Source organism: Tursiops truncatus, chromosome 1 (genome assembly GCF_011762595.2).
Source record: "Tursiops truncatus isolate mTurTru1 chromosome 1, mTurTru1.mat.Y, whole genome shotgun sequence".
Taxonomy (NCBI): domain Eukaryota; kingdom Metazoa; phylum Chordata; class Mammalia; order Artiodactyla; family Delphinidae; genus Tursiops; species Tursiops truncatus.
This window is the reverse complement of record NC_047034.1, coordinates 131390035-131407009: the sequence shown is the minus strand read 5'-3', so window position 1 is coordinate 131407009 and position 16975 is coordinate 131390035. Positions and strand designations below refer to the sequence as shown.

At 37.0% G+C, this 16975-nt stretch overlaps 1 protein-coding gene across 8 annotated transcripts in view; it reads left to right on the top strand.

The window, feature by feature from the left end:
- The window catches only part of PATJ (PATJ crumbs cell polarity complex component), a 359130-nt gene that overhangs the window by 13526 nt on the left and 328629 nt on the right, over positions 1–16975 (top strand). For all 8 annotated transcript variants that reach the window (XM_073789059.1, XM_073789054.1, XM_033865626.2 and 5 more), the window contains exons 4-7: positions 446–640; positions 1955–2094; positions 8059–8254; positions 10241–10369. In XM_073789059.1, the coding sequence (XP_073645160.1) occupies positions 446–640; positions 1955–2094; positions 8059–8254; positions 10241–10369 (660 nt within the window). The remainder of the gene's footprint in view (positions 1–445; positions 641–1954; positions 2095–8058; positions 8255–10240; positions 10370–16975) is intronic.

The following is a 16975-nucleotide window of genomic DNA, read 5'->3' as shown; positions in this document are numbered from 1 at the left end:
GAGTTTTGGTATAGTACTTTGCTTATAGCAAGCACTTAATAAATACTGAGTTATTTTTGTTATATACCACCTGAAGATCTTTTGTGCCTCTCCACATGGAAATGTATAGATGAATGCAAAAGGGCTCAGTGTCTTACATGCATGTTTATATGACTGAATGTGTCTGTGTATCTGAAGTGTAATAAGCTGTTGAACGTGCTATTAACTTGAGGTAATCGTAGAAGGCAGGAAATGAGAACAAATTAAACATTTTGTGTAATACTAAATAAAAAATTTATAGCCTTATAAACACAGATTCATGTATCTGTATCTTATTTCTTTCGTGTGTATGTATTTAGCATGCCATTATTCATGTGATGAACAAAAATAATATTTAATAAATAGAAATATTTTTTGTCTGTAGGTTTCTGTTGATAATTTTCTCTCTCTTTTTTTTCTCCAACAGCTCAGCCATCTACCCTCAGATTGTTCAGCCAACTTTGATTTTTCTAGGAAAGGTTTATTGGTGTTCACGGATGGTGCCATTACTAATGGGAATGCCCATAGGTCCTCTAATAACTTGACTGTATCTGGGTTGTTTCCTTGGACCCCAATGTTGGGAAATGAAGATTTTAACTTAGTCATGCAACAGATGGCTCAGGTAAAGTTATATCTTGTCATGGGAATATTTAGTTTTATTTCTCCTATTATAGGTTAAAAAAGAAAACTACACTCACTCTTTTTGCCTTTAAAATGTGTTAGTCTGTGTTTTGTTTGCTTGTGGTTTTATATTGTTAGGAGGAATTGATACTATTTTCTAATATGTGTGTTGGAAATTTATTTGTTTAAAATTACATAAGGAAAATATCCATGTGTGTGTTGAGGAGAGTTTTCAAGACACGGACTCCAATTTGACACATCTGTACACTTGTAAGGAAAAAGATTCTTACGGTTTTGCTCATAGGAGGAAAATTAATGTCTACCAGAAGAGGTGTAACTCCTTTGAAACTATTTTAAATTTTATGTAAAAAAGAATTAATGGGAGTTAGAACTAACATAATTTGGAAAATCTGGGGAAACATTTGAAAGAGTAATCCATTTTATTCTTAATACCTATTAAAAATTAAATAATAGTTGAATTTTTGGATGTTTTTCTATTTGTTCACCATACCTTCTAACAAGTATCCAAAAAAATGAAACTTGAGTTTGAAAGTTAAAAAGAATCTGTTTAAGGTGTAATAGTTAAATAATGTTCTATACCTAATTCCTTTTTTGATCTTACTGCTCTATACCCTTAATTTGACTAATAATTATTTTTATGTGATGCTTTTATTAGTTGATAACATTTATGATGTTTTCATGTCATAAGTGCAATTATTAGCCAAAGTAATAAAATACTTGTTTGTCACAGGTAAACCCATTTGAATGGTGGCCTTTCCATAATCTTTTGAATTAACCTAATAAAATGGAATATTAATTTATTATGATAGAATTAAAAACAGAACCCTAAAAAATGCATCTTCTTCTGACTTAGGGATCAACACTAGTATATTTTTGATAAATCTAATTTATTTTCCTCGTTTAAAAATTTATTTTGCTTCAAGAGAATTTGAGAAGTTCCGTGTACAAAGTAATTTAGAATTTACTGTGGGAAAAGACATTTTTCTCAGGAATTTTCATCCAGCTAGGAATTCATCTCATACTGTGAATGAAGTGTGAAAATACCTCTCCAATTCCCTGAGGTTGCAGAACACTGCCCATGCCCTCTTATGTTCTCCTGAAAATAATCAAGTGAGAGGATTTCCATAAATAATTTATTACTGAAATGCTGAGTTTATTTGGTTTTCTAGAAATGACTTAGGAGAAGTTATTTTGGGGCTATTCACAAAATAGAAACTTCAGTTCTTCAGAAAAAGTGTGTTGGTTAAATGTAAACTTCTCTGACTTTTATTTTTTTTAAATCCCCCTTCATTAGGGCCGGCAAGTTGAATATATAGATATAGAACGGCCCTCAACTGGAGGCCTTGGATTCAGTGTGGTGGCCTTCAGAGGTCAAAATCTGGGAGAAGTCGACATTTTCGTGAAGGAAGTGCAGCCAGGGAGTATAGCTAGCAGGTGAGGAAGGATGTTCATTTTGTGTTTTGCTAATTTTTTTCTGACAATTCTGAAAACATTCTTATAAAGAGAATAAGAAACAAGTCATACAAAACAGTTAACAATAGCAGCTAACATTTTCTCTTCCTATGCAGTTTTTAGGCCTTTTGTAGGTATTCTCACATATACTTGTGGCAGCAGTCTAGCTAGTAGTATCATTAGTCCATTTTATGGATGAGAATGCCGAGTTTCAGAGTTTCAGCGGTTTACCTGTAGTCACAGAGCTATTAATGCTGGAACCATGATGTGATTCCAAGACTGTCCAATGGCAAAGCTAGTGTTCTTTCTACTCCATCACACACTCTCACAATTGAACATGATATTTTACCTATGGTCTGATCAATAAGATAGGCATATTGAAATTCACGTTCTGCATACTATATTATTTATTTATTAAAATTTTTTAAAAAATTTATTATTTATTTATTTTTGGCTGTGTTGGGTCTTCATTGCTGCGCACGGGCTTTCTCTAGTTGCAGCAAGCGGGGACTACTCTTCATTGCAGTGCGCGGGCTTCTCGTTGTGGTGGCTTCTCTTGTTGCGGAGCATGGGCTCTAGGCCCGCGGGTTTCAGTAGTTGTGGTGCATGGGCTCAGCAGTTGTGGCTTGCGGGCTCTAGAGCGCAGGCTCAGTAGTTGTGGCGCACGGGCTTTGTTGCTCCGCAGCATGTGGAATCTTCCCGGACTAGGGCTTGAAGCCATGTCCCTGGCACTGGCAGGTGGATTATTAATCACCGTGCCACCAGAGAAGTCCTATATTGTTTATTAAACTTGATATTACAACAGTTTTTTGGTGGTCATAACACACTGTTGATTATTTCACTTATTGTCAATGAAAATCCCTCTCAAGTCTATGTGACACCCCCCCCCCCCCCATCTCCACCCCCAGCCCATTGCACTTGTGTCTGGGCTGTATTTTTTAAGGGTTGTGTGCAAGACTTGTATTTTGTTTCTATTTGATTTCAGATCTTTAGTTTATTACTCATTTAAAAAGCATAGTATTCATTATATTACTGTTACCTGTTAGAAAACTAGCAGCAGTAGCATAACTATTACAAAAAATTTCTCAGTTAATAATATATTTTTGAATTCACATTATCCATTCATGGGGATCAGAGTTATAGTCTCCCCAACTGGATGTTCAGAAATAATGGATTTCCATGACTTTGTATTACTCTACCATCTAATGTAGCATTTCCTCAAGTTTGTTCTGAGGAGCCATAGCAATGGTCAACTATATCTGAGAAACTCCTGTTCTTGGAGATTGGTTATGCATACTTAGGGTAATCATATAATTTATTGTCCAAGTTGGGACAGTTTTGGGGTGAGAGGGTGTGCCATTAATAATGACACTAAGACAGCAGGTATAAACTAGGACTATTCTGGCAAACCTAGACAATTCAGGGTAAACCTGGACTTAGAGACACTTATTAGCTTCTTTAAGACTATGAAGTCCCTTGACAAAAAGCCTGTTTGACTCTGATTGGCCCAAATTTTCTTTTTAATTTTTTTACCTTAAAAATCATTATTGGGATATAATTCACATGACATAAATGTCACCATTTTAAGGTGTACAATTCAGTAGTTTTTAGTGTATTTTCAATGTTTCAACCTTTTTGTGGTCCATTCTTATGTCTCAGTTACTCTGTACTAATTGTTCTGTAAGTACAAATTGAGATGAGCACTTCCAAAAAGAGGAGTTTCATATTTGAGTATGTAAAGATCCTTGACCAAGGCTAAGGACTCAGGTGGCTTCCCATAGGCAGTGGTGCTTGAAGGGAAATTTGAGAGGTGATAGTGGAGTCCGCAGAGGGCAGAAGGTGTCAGGGAGAGGAATAGACGCTTTACTGGTAGCCCTGGTAAACTCCATCTTAGGAGTATGTCTGGTATTTACCTGGTGTGGGAGCTTAGTGCAAGGCAGTACAAGAAGGGGCTGGAGAGAGGAAGGGGCCAGCCATGCAGGACCTTCCAGATCATCTTAAATGGTCTTCCTTTCTTCTGAGGACTTTCCACATAGAACTGTGTTATTTTATGAGCTTGCCTAACCCCTGTTGGCTCTCAAAGTCATGGAAATCCATCATTTCTGAATGTTGCAATGGAGAGATGAGCTGTTTTCCCCTTGAATGGAAAGTGTGAATTCAATTATATATATAGTATGAGAGAGTTAAATTAGAAGTAATAGTAGCAGTAAAATGAATACTATTCAACTTTAGAATGCATCAAAATCATATTTTCCAGGAGACTTCTCCTCTGCAGCTTGTTTATTTTGGGTTGAGTTTATATTTTCTAGGCAGATACTAACTGGAAAGAAATTAGATGTTCTGGAAGTCTACTGGGTAGAGGGAAAGGTAGATTAAAATAGATTGATTCCCAGAAAATAGAAAATTTGAGTGTGAGTAAATTAAGGTGAGTAAATTAAGGTCTGACTTATGCAAAATGAGTTATATCAAGGTTAAAAAGTTTTAAGAGTAACTTATTCATTTTTGATTAATTAAGAAATTTCCCTTAATGAACAAGCTGTGAATAGGAATTTAGGTGATGAAGTTAGAGAAAGGACAATGTAGGAGATGGGAAAATGGAAGGTATTCCTGGATATTGTCCTGTAGTGGTCACATTTAAAAATAAATGTTTCTGGGCTTCCCTGGTGGCGCAGTGGTTGAGAGTCTGCCTGCCGATGCAGGGGACACAGGTTCGTGCCCCGGTCCGCGAAGATTCCACATGCTGTGGAGTGGCTGGGCCTGTGAACCATGGCCACTGAGCCTGCGCGTCCGGAGCCTGTGCTCCACAACAGTAGAGGCCACAACAGTGAGAGGCCCGCGTAACGCAAAAACAAAAAAGCAAAACAAAACAAAAAAAATGTTTCTTGGCACAGTTTTTGAAGGCGCTAGCCTCCTGTGTTCCCTCTTTGCCTGGCAAAGAATACAGCTACTCTTTCTCTTTCCTCCTTTAAAAAAATAATGTTTCTTAAAAAAAAAAAAAAAAGCAGTTTCTTTAGGACTAGGGAAAAGTTCACAAGCAACATTTGCAATTTTAAAAATATATATTTCAAAATGATGAAAATCATTATGAAAATAATACATGCCTATAATATAAAATACAGAATACAATTACCCTGCCCCCCCACCCAAAAAAAAAAGCTCTTGGACTTTGACCACCCTGAGACAACTATAGGAAATACATTAGAAAGTTTCTTTGTTTGTTTATTTGGTTGCATCAGGTCTTAGTCGCGGCAGGTGGGTTCCTTAGTTGTGGCATGTGAACTCTTAGTTGCGGCATGCATGTGGGATCTAGTTCCCATGCCAGGGATCGAACCTGGGCCCCCTGCATTGGGAGTGTGGTGTCTTAACCACTGTGCCACCAGGGAAGTCCCTAGAAAGTTTTCTTTTCTTTTCTTCTCTTCTTTTTTTTTTTTTGGCCGTGCCGTGCAGCTTGTGGGATCTTAATTCCCCAACCAGGAGCTGAACCTGGACCACAGCAGTGAAAGCGCGGAGTCCTAAGCACTAGACAGCCAGGGAATTCCCTAGAATGTTTTCTTTTCATAAAGACAACATCTTAGAATATATGCAATTTTATATCATTCTTATTTTCTTGTATAACGTAAGCCTTTCCTAATAGTCATAAAAAGATATATAAGCAACATTTTTAATGCAACATGATCTATTGTGAGAGCCACCCACAATTTTGGCATAAAAAATTGAAATATCCAACTTGTTAGTTCCAAAGGAGAATCTAAAATGTCTGAATCCCTGTCCTCAGAAAACTTAAAATCTAACAGTGAAGGATATAGTTAGCTCTGTGGACAGCATACTTAGTATAAATGGATGTTCAGTGAGTGATAAACAAGTGGCTCAGCACCATGATAATGAGGTAAGTGATGAAGGGAGAGAGAGACAGACGAGACACTCAGTTGCAACGTGGAGGGTGGATTGAATTTGGCTGAGCAGAGTGGAAGGGCATTAGAGATGGAGAAAACCATGTACACAAAAGCAGGAAATACCAGACATGTTTGAGAGGGAAAGAGTAAATCAGGATAGTTGGAAAAGAGGTTTATATAGGGAGGAAGCCAAGTTGGAAGAGTACTTTGGGGCCAAATGTAGAGACCTTTGAATACCAACCAAGTTTACATTGTGTCCTAGAGGTCAGAAGTTAACCAAATTCTGGTCCATGATAAAGTTTTGCTGAATCTGCTGTGACCTGAGAAAAAATAAGGGCAATATAATGGAATTTTCATAATTCTAAATTTATGAGTTAGGCTGTTCTGAGATGAATCCCTTCTCAGGGAGATTTTTTTATATTGAAGGTTAAAGATATTCTTTTATAAAATAGTCATGACAAGAGTTTGTTTACTTCCCTTTGACTCTTTCCTTATTGGTCAACAACTATAGATAATCATTTTATACTTTCGAGTTGGGGGATACTAGCATGAAGAGAGCCTAGAAAAATAAACCTTGAGGAATTTTACAAGTTAGGTTTGAGGTATTCGATAAGGATCTCAGTTGGATGGTTGACATTGGGAATAGAAAGGAGGAGATGTGTGGTGCAAGAGAGATAAAGAAAGATAAGAAAGAATTGTGATAATGAAGAAACAGGAAGAGCAGGAGGGGTGTATAGGAGATAATGAAGTCAAATACAGCAAACCAGAGTAAATCCTACTCTTAGTATGCACTTTAAGAAGTTAAAGAGTATGGTTTAGAGTCAGACTACTTAGATAAGATGCTAAGCTTGCTTTAATTTCTTGCAGGTCAAATTTAACTAAGTACTTTATTTATTTTTTTCGGAGGTACGCGCAGGCCTCTCACTGTTGTGGCCTCTCCCGTTGCGGAGGCTCCGGACGCGCAGGCTCAGCGACCATGGCTCAGGAGCCCAGCCGCTCCGCGGCATGTGGGATCTTCCCATACCAGGGCACGAACCCGTGTCCCCTGCATCGAACCCGTGTCCCCTGCATCGGCAGGCGGACTCGCAACCACTGTGCCACCAGGGAAGCCCTTAACTAAGTACTTTAAAAGGTGATTGTGAGGAATAAAGGAGATAATGCCTATAAAGCATTTAGCACAGTTCCTAGCTCATAATAAGTGCTCAGTAAATATTAACTATAATAGTACTTTTTTTCTGAAGATTTTGCTAATTTCTTTAAAAAATCCTTTTTACATTGGTTAGCAGTTGGGAAATTTGTGACTGGGACAGAGAGAAGGGCTCAGATACAGATTTGGAAATAATCTCTATTGATTTCCATGGATTGTTCGGCCTCTGTTGACAAATGTTGGAGAAGTAAAGGACAATGGGGATGGGATGAATCTGTTAGAGAGGAGATTATTGGTGAACATATAGCCCTGTATGGTCCATGCAGAAGTCAGATTGGAAGGGGTTCAGGAGTACAGGGTTTGGTGCCACAATGAGGACAATGTCCATACTTGCAAAACCTTAGCAGTGGGGCCCTATACATTGTTTTTGCTTATTTTTCTAACCATATGGCTTTTAAAATGTGTGTGTGGGGCTTCCCTGGTGGCGCAGTGGTTGAGAGTCCGCCTGCCGATGCAGGGGACACGGGTTCGTGCCCCGGTCCGGGAAGATCCCACATGCCACGGAGCGGCTGGGCCCGTGAGCCATGGCCGCTGAGCCTGCGCGTCCGGAGCCTGTGCTCCGCAATGGGAGAGGCCACAACAGCGAGAGGCCCGCGTAACGCAAAAAAAAAAAAAAAAAAAAAAGTTAAAAAAAAAATGTGTGTGTGTAGGGATGCACTACTTAATTGGTTAATTAGTTAATAAGTGCTTTAATGAAAAGAAGTCTGAAGAGCTCTTTTATATTATACAATTAAATATTTCAATAAATGTACTAAGTGAAATAATACCATAATATATAAGCTACCTGAATAGTAGATTTTAAGAATCAGGCTATTATGTCACTTAAAATTTTCTTATTTCATCAAGGGATCAAAGGTTAAAGGAAAATGACCAAATATTGGCTATTAATCACACACCACTGGATCAGAACATTTCCCACCAGCAAGCAATTGCATTGTTACAACAAACCACTGGATCTTTGCATCTGGTTGTGGCCAGGGAACCAGTCCACACAAAAAGCAGCACTTCTACCGGCCTAACTGATGCAAGTCTGCCTGAAACAGTGAGTTGCAAATTTGGAAAAACACTTAATTTTGAATTATGCCTTTGATTTTAAGAAGTGTAAAGATATTTAGAAAATGTCGTTTTATTTGTTGTAGTTCAAGAAAGATGATTATACCTCCAAATGCAGCATTAGCATGTTAAACAAGATACTTCATGGGGGTTTTTGTTTTGTTTTTTCAATGTCCTATGATTCTCCTTGTTTAAGATTATTATTTAATATAGAGGGCAAATTGTAGTCTTGGGTATAATTTGGTGAAGGAAGGAATTCCTTGGTGATGTAACCACTTAATTAAGCTGGGAGTTTTTATTAGAGATTTACTATTGAGTTTTTAAATTAAGATTTGGTTATTTGTTTCAAAAACATTTTTTTAAATTATATTGGGTGTTTATGACTAGATTATGGATACTGCACAATTATAGAAGTTTTTCTTTTCATGTAAGGATGTATACTGAACAATTTAAAAGAGTAAAAGTTTATGTTCCTTTGGGAGTCTTTAAACTTGCTTTGTAACATTTTACAGATTTTGGCCTGCATTTCAAAATGCAAGCTAATAAATCTTATTTTCTTATAACACTAAGTGGTAGCTGATTTATTTAATTTCCATTCATTGGACAAAAGAAAAAATAGACTGGGTACAGTACAAGGTCACAACACTAATGTATAGACATTTTCCCTGTTGTAATCAGTAATATTTATATAGCACAATTTATATAATAAATAGAATGAACAAAGTGGGAAGTTGCTTAGCATAGTGGTTCAGAACAAGGGCTCTGGAGTCAGGCTAAGGTGGGTTCAGGTCCACTTCTTACTTCGTAGGTGAGTCTTACTGGGCAGATGCCTTGACTTCTCCATACCTCAGTTTTCTCATCTGTTGCTTGGAACTAATAACAGTTTCTAGTTCACAGAGATGTTGTGAGGATTGAGAATGCATGTGAAGAGCTAAACACAGTGCCTAGGGCAGAATAAATACTCTGTGAATATTAATTGCTGTCCCTAATTTAGGCATTTTTAGCAAACGTTGCTTCCTGGATACTAGGTATTGTTCCAGGTGTGAATTTATTAAATAGTCCCAATATCTCTGGTTATTTTAACATTGCATAGTAACTTTCCAATTTAGTGTAATAGAAGAACTAAGTAATAAGTATGCCCTAATGTCTTGAGGGGGAGACTTTTGCTCTGCAGGCGCATTATGTGAATTTAATGCATACTTCTGATGGAGCCTGCTATTAGAGGAAAAATGCTTATGTCTCTTAGTCTGATTTGTATAATCCTATTGCTAATATCTTCAGTTAGGCCTACCTTTCCTCTCCTTCATCAGAGTCTCTTCATTTATTCTGGTCACTCTGTGTCCTCACAATCGCATGCTTCACATTGCCGCTAGATTAATCTTTCTAAACCACTGCTTTGTTCCTGTCGTTCCCTCTTCTAAAACCTTCAGTTATTCCCACTTATCTGAGCCTAGCTTTGCTCTTAAATTTCCCTTTTGCTTGAATGTCTTTTTTCTCTGTAGAGCAATTAAAATGCTACCTTTTCCTTGAAGCTTTCCATAAGTTTTCATTGGATTTGACCTCTTGTCTCTACATTCCTCCCATCTTTATAATATTTTATGATTCTCTTTTAATTCAGATAAACACATATTTATTGTTTCCTACTAGGTGCTTGGCACTGTGCTAGGTATCAGGCATAGACTGGGGAATGAGACAGTGTGTTTCTGTCCTCTTAGAGCTACAGTGTCCTATGGTCCAATATTTTGTCTTATATTTTAATTGTTTTAGTTTATTTCTCTACCGGATTATAAAATCTGTAAAGGCAGGGACCATATGATCATCTTACGTATTTCTGAGCCTCTAGAAAGTTGACTTGATTAATTGTATGAATATTAAATATTTTGTCTACCTGTTACCTTAGTAATTTCTGTATTGGTAAGTGATGAATGTATATGCTTTGCTAACACTTTGCTTCTTACTTGCTATTAATTTATAGGTTAGTTGGGGCCATATTGAAGATGTTGAGCTTATTAATGATGGCTCTGGATTAGGTTTTGGAATAGTTGGAGGAAAATCGAGTGGTGTAGTTGTGAGGACTATAGTTCCTGGAGGATTAGCAGATCGAGTAAGTTGACCTTCTTTGATTTAATTTTGGTTTTATACAATTTAAATTGTATGGCTTGAAATGTAATTTTATAACATGGGTTACTAGGATATATGTTTCCATGACCAGAATTTAAGTATAGCTAAAAATGTTTTTTTCTATAACTGTTAATATACACTAACTCTGCTTTATTTTAAAAAGCTCCTAAATCAACGTTTTTTGGGGTGGTTTTCTTTGGCCTGTGATTGACAGTCATCTTGATTCTATCAAAAGACAATTTTTTTTTTTTTTTTTTTTTCCGGTATGCGGGCCTCTCACTGTTGTGGCCTCTCCCGTTGTGGAGCACAGGGTCCGGACGCGCAGGCTCAGCGGCCCAGCCGCTCACGGGCCCAGCCGCTCCGCGGCATGTGGGATCTTCCCGGACCGGGGCACGAACCCGTGTCCCCTGCATCGGCAGGCGGACTCTCAACCACTGCGCCACCAGGGAAGCCCGACAATATTTTTTATTGAAAGGAATCATTAATGGGTATTGTATTCTGAATATCTATATTATTTTCTCCCAGTGTATCTTTCAAGGTCCTAAATGTTAAAATCAGATGGTACAGCGATTACAAACTTTTATCTCAATATTGTTTGTGGTAAATTTCACTAGAATTACAAATTTCTGGCATTATAAATAAAAATACTACCCTTCATTATTTAGCAGTGTTCAAACTGAAAGTGGGCCATTTTAAAACTTATCAACTGTTTCTGCTTAGTTTTACATTGAAGAAAATGTTAAATACTACATTGAGTTTTTAAAAAGTAGTTTAGAAATTTGAAGCTACTTAATACAGTAATGAGTTCATATTATATAGACTGTCCATGATAATCAGAATGATTTGTAAATTTTACTGATTAATGTCTAGTCACATGTAAAAATTTATCCCTTCTAAAAAACATATAAAGTAAAAATGAACTTGCTGTGCACATGCAGCTTTGAGGCAAGTTCCTCAGCTCTCTATTTCTAGTCAAGATTGCTCCACCTTGGGTTAGGACTCCGTGCTTCCATTGCAGGGAGCACAGGTTCGATCCCTGGTCAGGGAACTAAGATTCCTCAAGCCATGCGGCCAGGCCAAGAAAAAAAGAAAAAAAAAGGTTGCTCTACCTTATACGAATGGAGCTATTAATATTCCTATTATCCTTTCAGCAGCTAAGTGTATTTATTTAGCATAATGCCTCTCAGAGTTTTGTCTGTGGGTCCCTGAGTCTTTTGCAGGGGGTGTACAAGATCAAAACAACTTACATAATAATACTAAGATGTATTAGCCCTTTCACCATGTTGGCGTTTGCACTGATGACATGCAAGCAGTGGTAGGCTAAACCTGCTGGTGCCTTCATGTGAAACAGGGCAGTGGCACACAACTGTACTAGTAGTCATTGCATTCTTCTCCACATGTGCTTGCCACTGCAACAGCAACAATGCCAGTCTCACTTAAGAAAGTGCAATAAAAACAAATTTAAGTAAGTGCATGTCTTTTTAATACCATGTGACAAAATCAGATGTACTGTATAGCACTTCTGTCATGTACGGAAGTATGGCGGTTTTCTTGAGGGGAAACATTTGTGAGACAAACTAGCCACATTGTAATATGGAACAGCATTTTAATTTTTTTAATTTATTTTTTAATTTTTTGCTTTTTTCCCCAAAATTTCTGAGACCTAATTTTTTGGAAATGCATTATTTTAGTTTCAGGATTACAGAATAATGATTTGATATTTCCATATATTATGAAATGATCACCACAATGTGTCTAGTTAACATCTATTACCTCATAGTTAGAAATTTTGTTTTCTTGTGATAAGAACTTTTGAGATCTCTCTTAGCAACTTTCAGGTATACAGTACAGTACTGTTAACTACAGTCACCATGCTGTGGTTTATATCCCTATGATTTACTATTTTATAGCTGAAAATTTGTACCTTTTGATCTTCTTCACCCATTTTGCCCACCCGCCACACCCCTGCCTCTGGCAGCCACCAATCTAGAATACCATTTTTATTTTTGAAAGGATAACTGACAGAAAAATTATGATTATTCAGACTTGGTTATTTGGTAGACAGTTCCTTGAAATGAATGAAGTGAACCTGTTACCTCAAGGAAAAACAACTGACAGCATTTGTTGCTGATGATAAAGTTTGAACTTTCAAGCAAAAATTAGAATTTTGGAAAATTTTGTGTTTTACCATAAGCTTGAAATTTTCCAATATTTAAATACTTCTCTGATTAGATTGTTGGTGATGTTAATATGATTTTTTTAATATTATATAATGTTATATGTAAATATTTAGAAAATCTGCATAACTCTAGGAATCAGTATTTTCTGAAGATCAATGTGTAGTGTGGCAAAATAATATATAGTAAAAAATCCATTCAGAATTCAAGATTGATCAATAGATTTTAATGAAACAGTATCTGAAAGTTTATTGATGTTGTTTCAGATTCCACGTTGCAACTGATCTTTAAGAAATCACCACTTGTCAAGTTTCGGTGTGTTATCAAAGAATGGGCTGAAAGGGCTATTAAAATACTCCCCCATTTTCCAAATATATATCTGATTAAGACCAGATTTTCTTTATATACTTCAACCAAAGCAACATATTGCAATACACTGAATGCTGAAGCAGATATGAAAATTCAGCTGTCTTCTTTTAAGTCAGATATTAAAGAGATTTGTAACAATTTCTTTAAGAATACAACTCTTCTCACAATTTTTTTGTTTTAGAAAACATAACTTTTTAAAATAAAAAAATATCAATATGTAAAAAGTATATATTAATATATTACATACCTTAAATATTTAAAAAGTTTCTCAGTATTGTTTCCCAATTCAGTTGATATCAGCAGATAACAACAGAGAGAACTACATAAACAAAAACTCTGTGATCTCAGTAATTTTTGAGATATAATTGACAGACAATAAATTGCACATATGTAAAGAATACAATTTGACGTGTTTGCTGGCGAGTCTGAAATCTGTAGGGCAGACCAGCAGGCTGGAAACTCAGGCAAGAGTTGACATTAAAGTCTGGACTCTGGGCTTCCCTGGTGGTGCAGTGGTTGAGAGTCCGCCTGCCGATGCAGGGGACACGGGTTCGTGCCCCGGTCCGGGAAGATCCCACATGCCGCGGAGCCTGTGCGTCCAGAGCCTGTGCTCTGCAACGGGAGAGGCCACAACAGTGAGAGGCCCGCATACCGCAAAAAAAAAAAAAAAAAAAAAAAGAAAAAAAAAAGTCTGGACTCTGAAATTTGTATGGCAAGTTGGCAGGGTTTCTGTTATAGTTTTAAGGCAGAATTCCTTTTCCAGGAAACCTCAGTTTTTGCTCATAAAGTCTTCAGCTGATTAGATGGAGCCTATCCATGTTATCAAGGGTAACATTCTTAAAGTCAACTGATTGTAGATATTAATTACATCGACAAAATACCTTCACAGTAACATCTAAACTAGTGTTTGACCAAACAACTGGGCACCAGAGCTTAGCCAAGGTGACACATAAAATTTAACCATGATACCATCTATCACTACAGTCAAGAACATATTCATGACCCACAAAGATTTTCTGTGCCCTTTTGTAATCCCTATTCCTCCATCCTCAATTATTTTTAAGAATGTAAAGGAGTTCTGAGACCAAAAAGGCTGAGAATGCTCGTTATAGGTTCTTCAAAAGACATCTTCAGCACAAAACAAGTAATAATCTTTAAGGATTTTTTTGAAAAATTTTGAAACCTGGAAAGGGATGAGATATTGTGGAGTATTTTGGTGTTTTTTCTCACCCCAACCCGCCTCCTTTAGCAATTTTAATAGACTTATTTGCTATAGTAGCATTTTTCAAGATGCAAAGTGGTGTAGTTATTATGAAGAACAAAGGGTCAAATAAATTTGGAAAGCACCAAGTTAAACAAAATCAAATAGATTACTGTACATTAACGTACATTATGAATTTTCACAAGAAGAATATGATGTGCAGAGTTTCCCTTTGTGACACTGTTGGTAAAAGCCCATGTCTGATTTTCACCCTTTCCTGGAAGGGATTGTCACTCTTTCAGGTCTTCAGGATGGGGGGCATGTGCCTGTCAGAGTCATAATGGAGAAGCGAGTGTTTATGCCAGATATGGTCATCTGCCTAATACACATTATTCTCGTGTAATCCTCAGAACAGTCATAAATTTTATTCACAAATCATAGGTATGGAAACTTAAGAAATTGCCCAAGGCTATGCAACTAAGAAACGACAAAGTCAGGATTGAGCCTACATCTGTTAGATGTACTGCTTAAATCTACTTATACAAAGTTGATCCTGATGTTTTCATTTTCCTGGTGTACACCTGTCCAGGGTTGGTCAAGCCTATGAGGGAATTGCCAGCTCTAACAGCAACATTGCTATTGGTCCTTTCCTGTAGGGAATATGATGAGACCTAAACATAGGGGACAGAGCAGTATTCACTTCTCTCTTCCCCTCATCCAGCCAAATGGCAGATAAAATCTCTTCAGCTAACTCTGCTTTGTTGCTAAATCTTTAGAGTTGTTGCTCACGTAGCCTGATCATAGCTTTAAAATTATTAAAGGGAATATTGCTTTTCATTAAAATGTACTCATATTTTGACTGTTAATGCTCACTGTTGACCATGGCAATCTTCATGGTAAGGGAATATGGATGTCTTAGGTCATTAGTTAGATGTGATTTAGATTGATCATAAAGTGATACCTACATTCTGCTAAAGGGGTTAACTAATACTACTTTCTCTAAAGACTATAAAATTGTATAACAGAAAGTTAGAAAAGCAAGTCAGTATTTCTTATTTAAAAGGGTTTCATAAAATAGCCCCTTGTATTTTCTTTTGTGTACAGATAAGTCAATATGGGGTAGAGTTGAGGGGGCAAAGAATACCTAACTGAGCCTAAAGAAGTATCAGAAATGGATGCATTTGAGGACTTGCTGTAAGGAAGGCACTAGGCTAAAGCTTTTACATATAGTATTTTTTTAAGCTATTTATTTATTTATTATATTTATGGACTTTATTTTTGACTGCATTCGGTCTTTGTTGCTGCACGTGGGCTTTCTCTAGTTGTGGCGAGCAGGGGCTACTCTTCCTTGCAGTGCGTGGGCTTCTCATTGCGGTGGCTTCTCTTGTGGAGCATGGGCTCTAGGTGCGTGGGCTTCAGTAGTTGTGGCTCGCAGGCTTCAGTAGTTGTGGCTTGCGGGCTCTAGAGCACAGGCTCAGTAGTTTTGGCGCACGGGCTTAGTTGCTTCGCAGTCTGTGGGATCTTCCCGGACCAGGGATCAAAGCTGTGTCCCCTGCATTGGCAGGTGGATTCTTAACCACCGTGCCACCAGGGAAGTACCAAACATATAGTATTGAGTTTAGTGCTCACAACTCAATGAGAGAGGAATTTATCCCCATCTTACTTAAGAGGGATCTGAGATTTAGGTAGGATCAGTAACTGACCTGTGGCCCTACAGCTTGATCAAAGTAGTGCCAGCATTTGAACTTGGGTGTGTCTGACTCCAAAGCCTTGTCATTCTGCTGTCTACTGCCTCTACTGTTGTAAAGTAAATGAAGTGGAAAAATATTGACGTATACGGGTTTTTTAGAAATGTTTATTGAGACCTAATTACAGTGAGCAATCAGTAAATGTAATCAGGGCCAATTCCCTGAATAGGGAAATTATATGGTATCGTGTAAGGGGAGCTAAAAGACCTATCTACCTGTAATCCTTAGGTACTCTCCAAAATTCACAGTGCCTGAAACATCTTCTGAGAATTCTGTTCAGCTATGGAAAAAATTTGAGAATTTTTCAGCAGTTAGAAGTTTTGTTTTTTGTTTTGTTTTGATTTTTTGTTTGTTTGTTTTTAAATAAATTGATATGGGCAGTGTAAAACTTTTTTGTTTTGCAGAAATCTCTTTTATGTGGTCTGGAGGAATTCTAGGGAAATCAGGTACATTGAGTTACCCCGTTGTCTCCCAAAGGTGATTATTAAAGCACAACCTACTTAAAAGTTGTCATGAATTATTGACTTTTTGGTATCAGGCAATTGTAATATGAGTCCTATTACCTATCTAGTAACCTTTAATACTAAGAAGGAATGGAACCAACCAAGGATTGGAGAAGTAGGTGTGGACTATGAGGAATTTTTAGTCTAGAATAATAAAGGCCCAGCTTGAGGACACTGAACAGTTCGTTATTCCCAGTAATTTTGCTTTGAGTGTGTCTGGAAACTGGTAGTTTCCTTATCCTTAAAAATCATTGATGAGGGCTCTAGAAATATGAGAAGGATAGGATAGATGTACTTACACTTAGTACCTTTAATTCCTTGAGGGAAAGAGCATTTTTTTATGGTTCTAGTAATATAAATTATATCTTTATAAAAGCCTTGCAATATTCTTACTAGAAGTCAAGATAAAAGAATACCAAATCTAAAAAAAAAATAAAAAAAATAAAATAAAAAAAGAATACCAAATCAAACTAGCCAAGGATCTAAGTTATCCATCTACTGATTTTTGGTCAAAATACAGGATTAGGATTATTTTCCTTTGGAGATTCAAACCTGAGACACTTGCCATGAGGTTGACATTTATTTATTTTT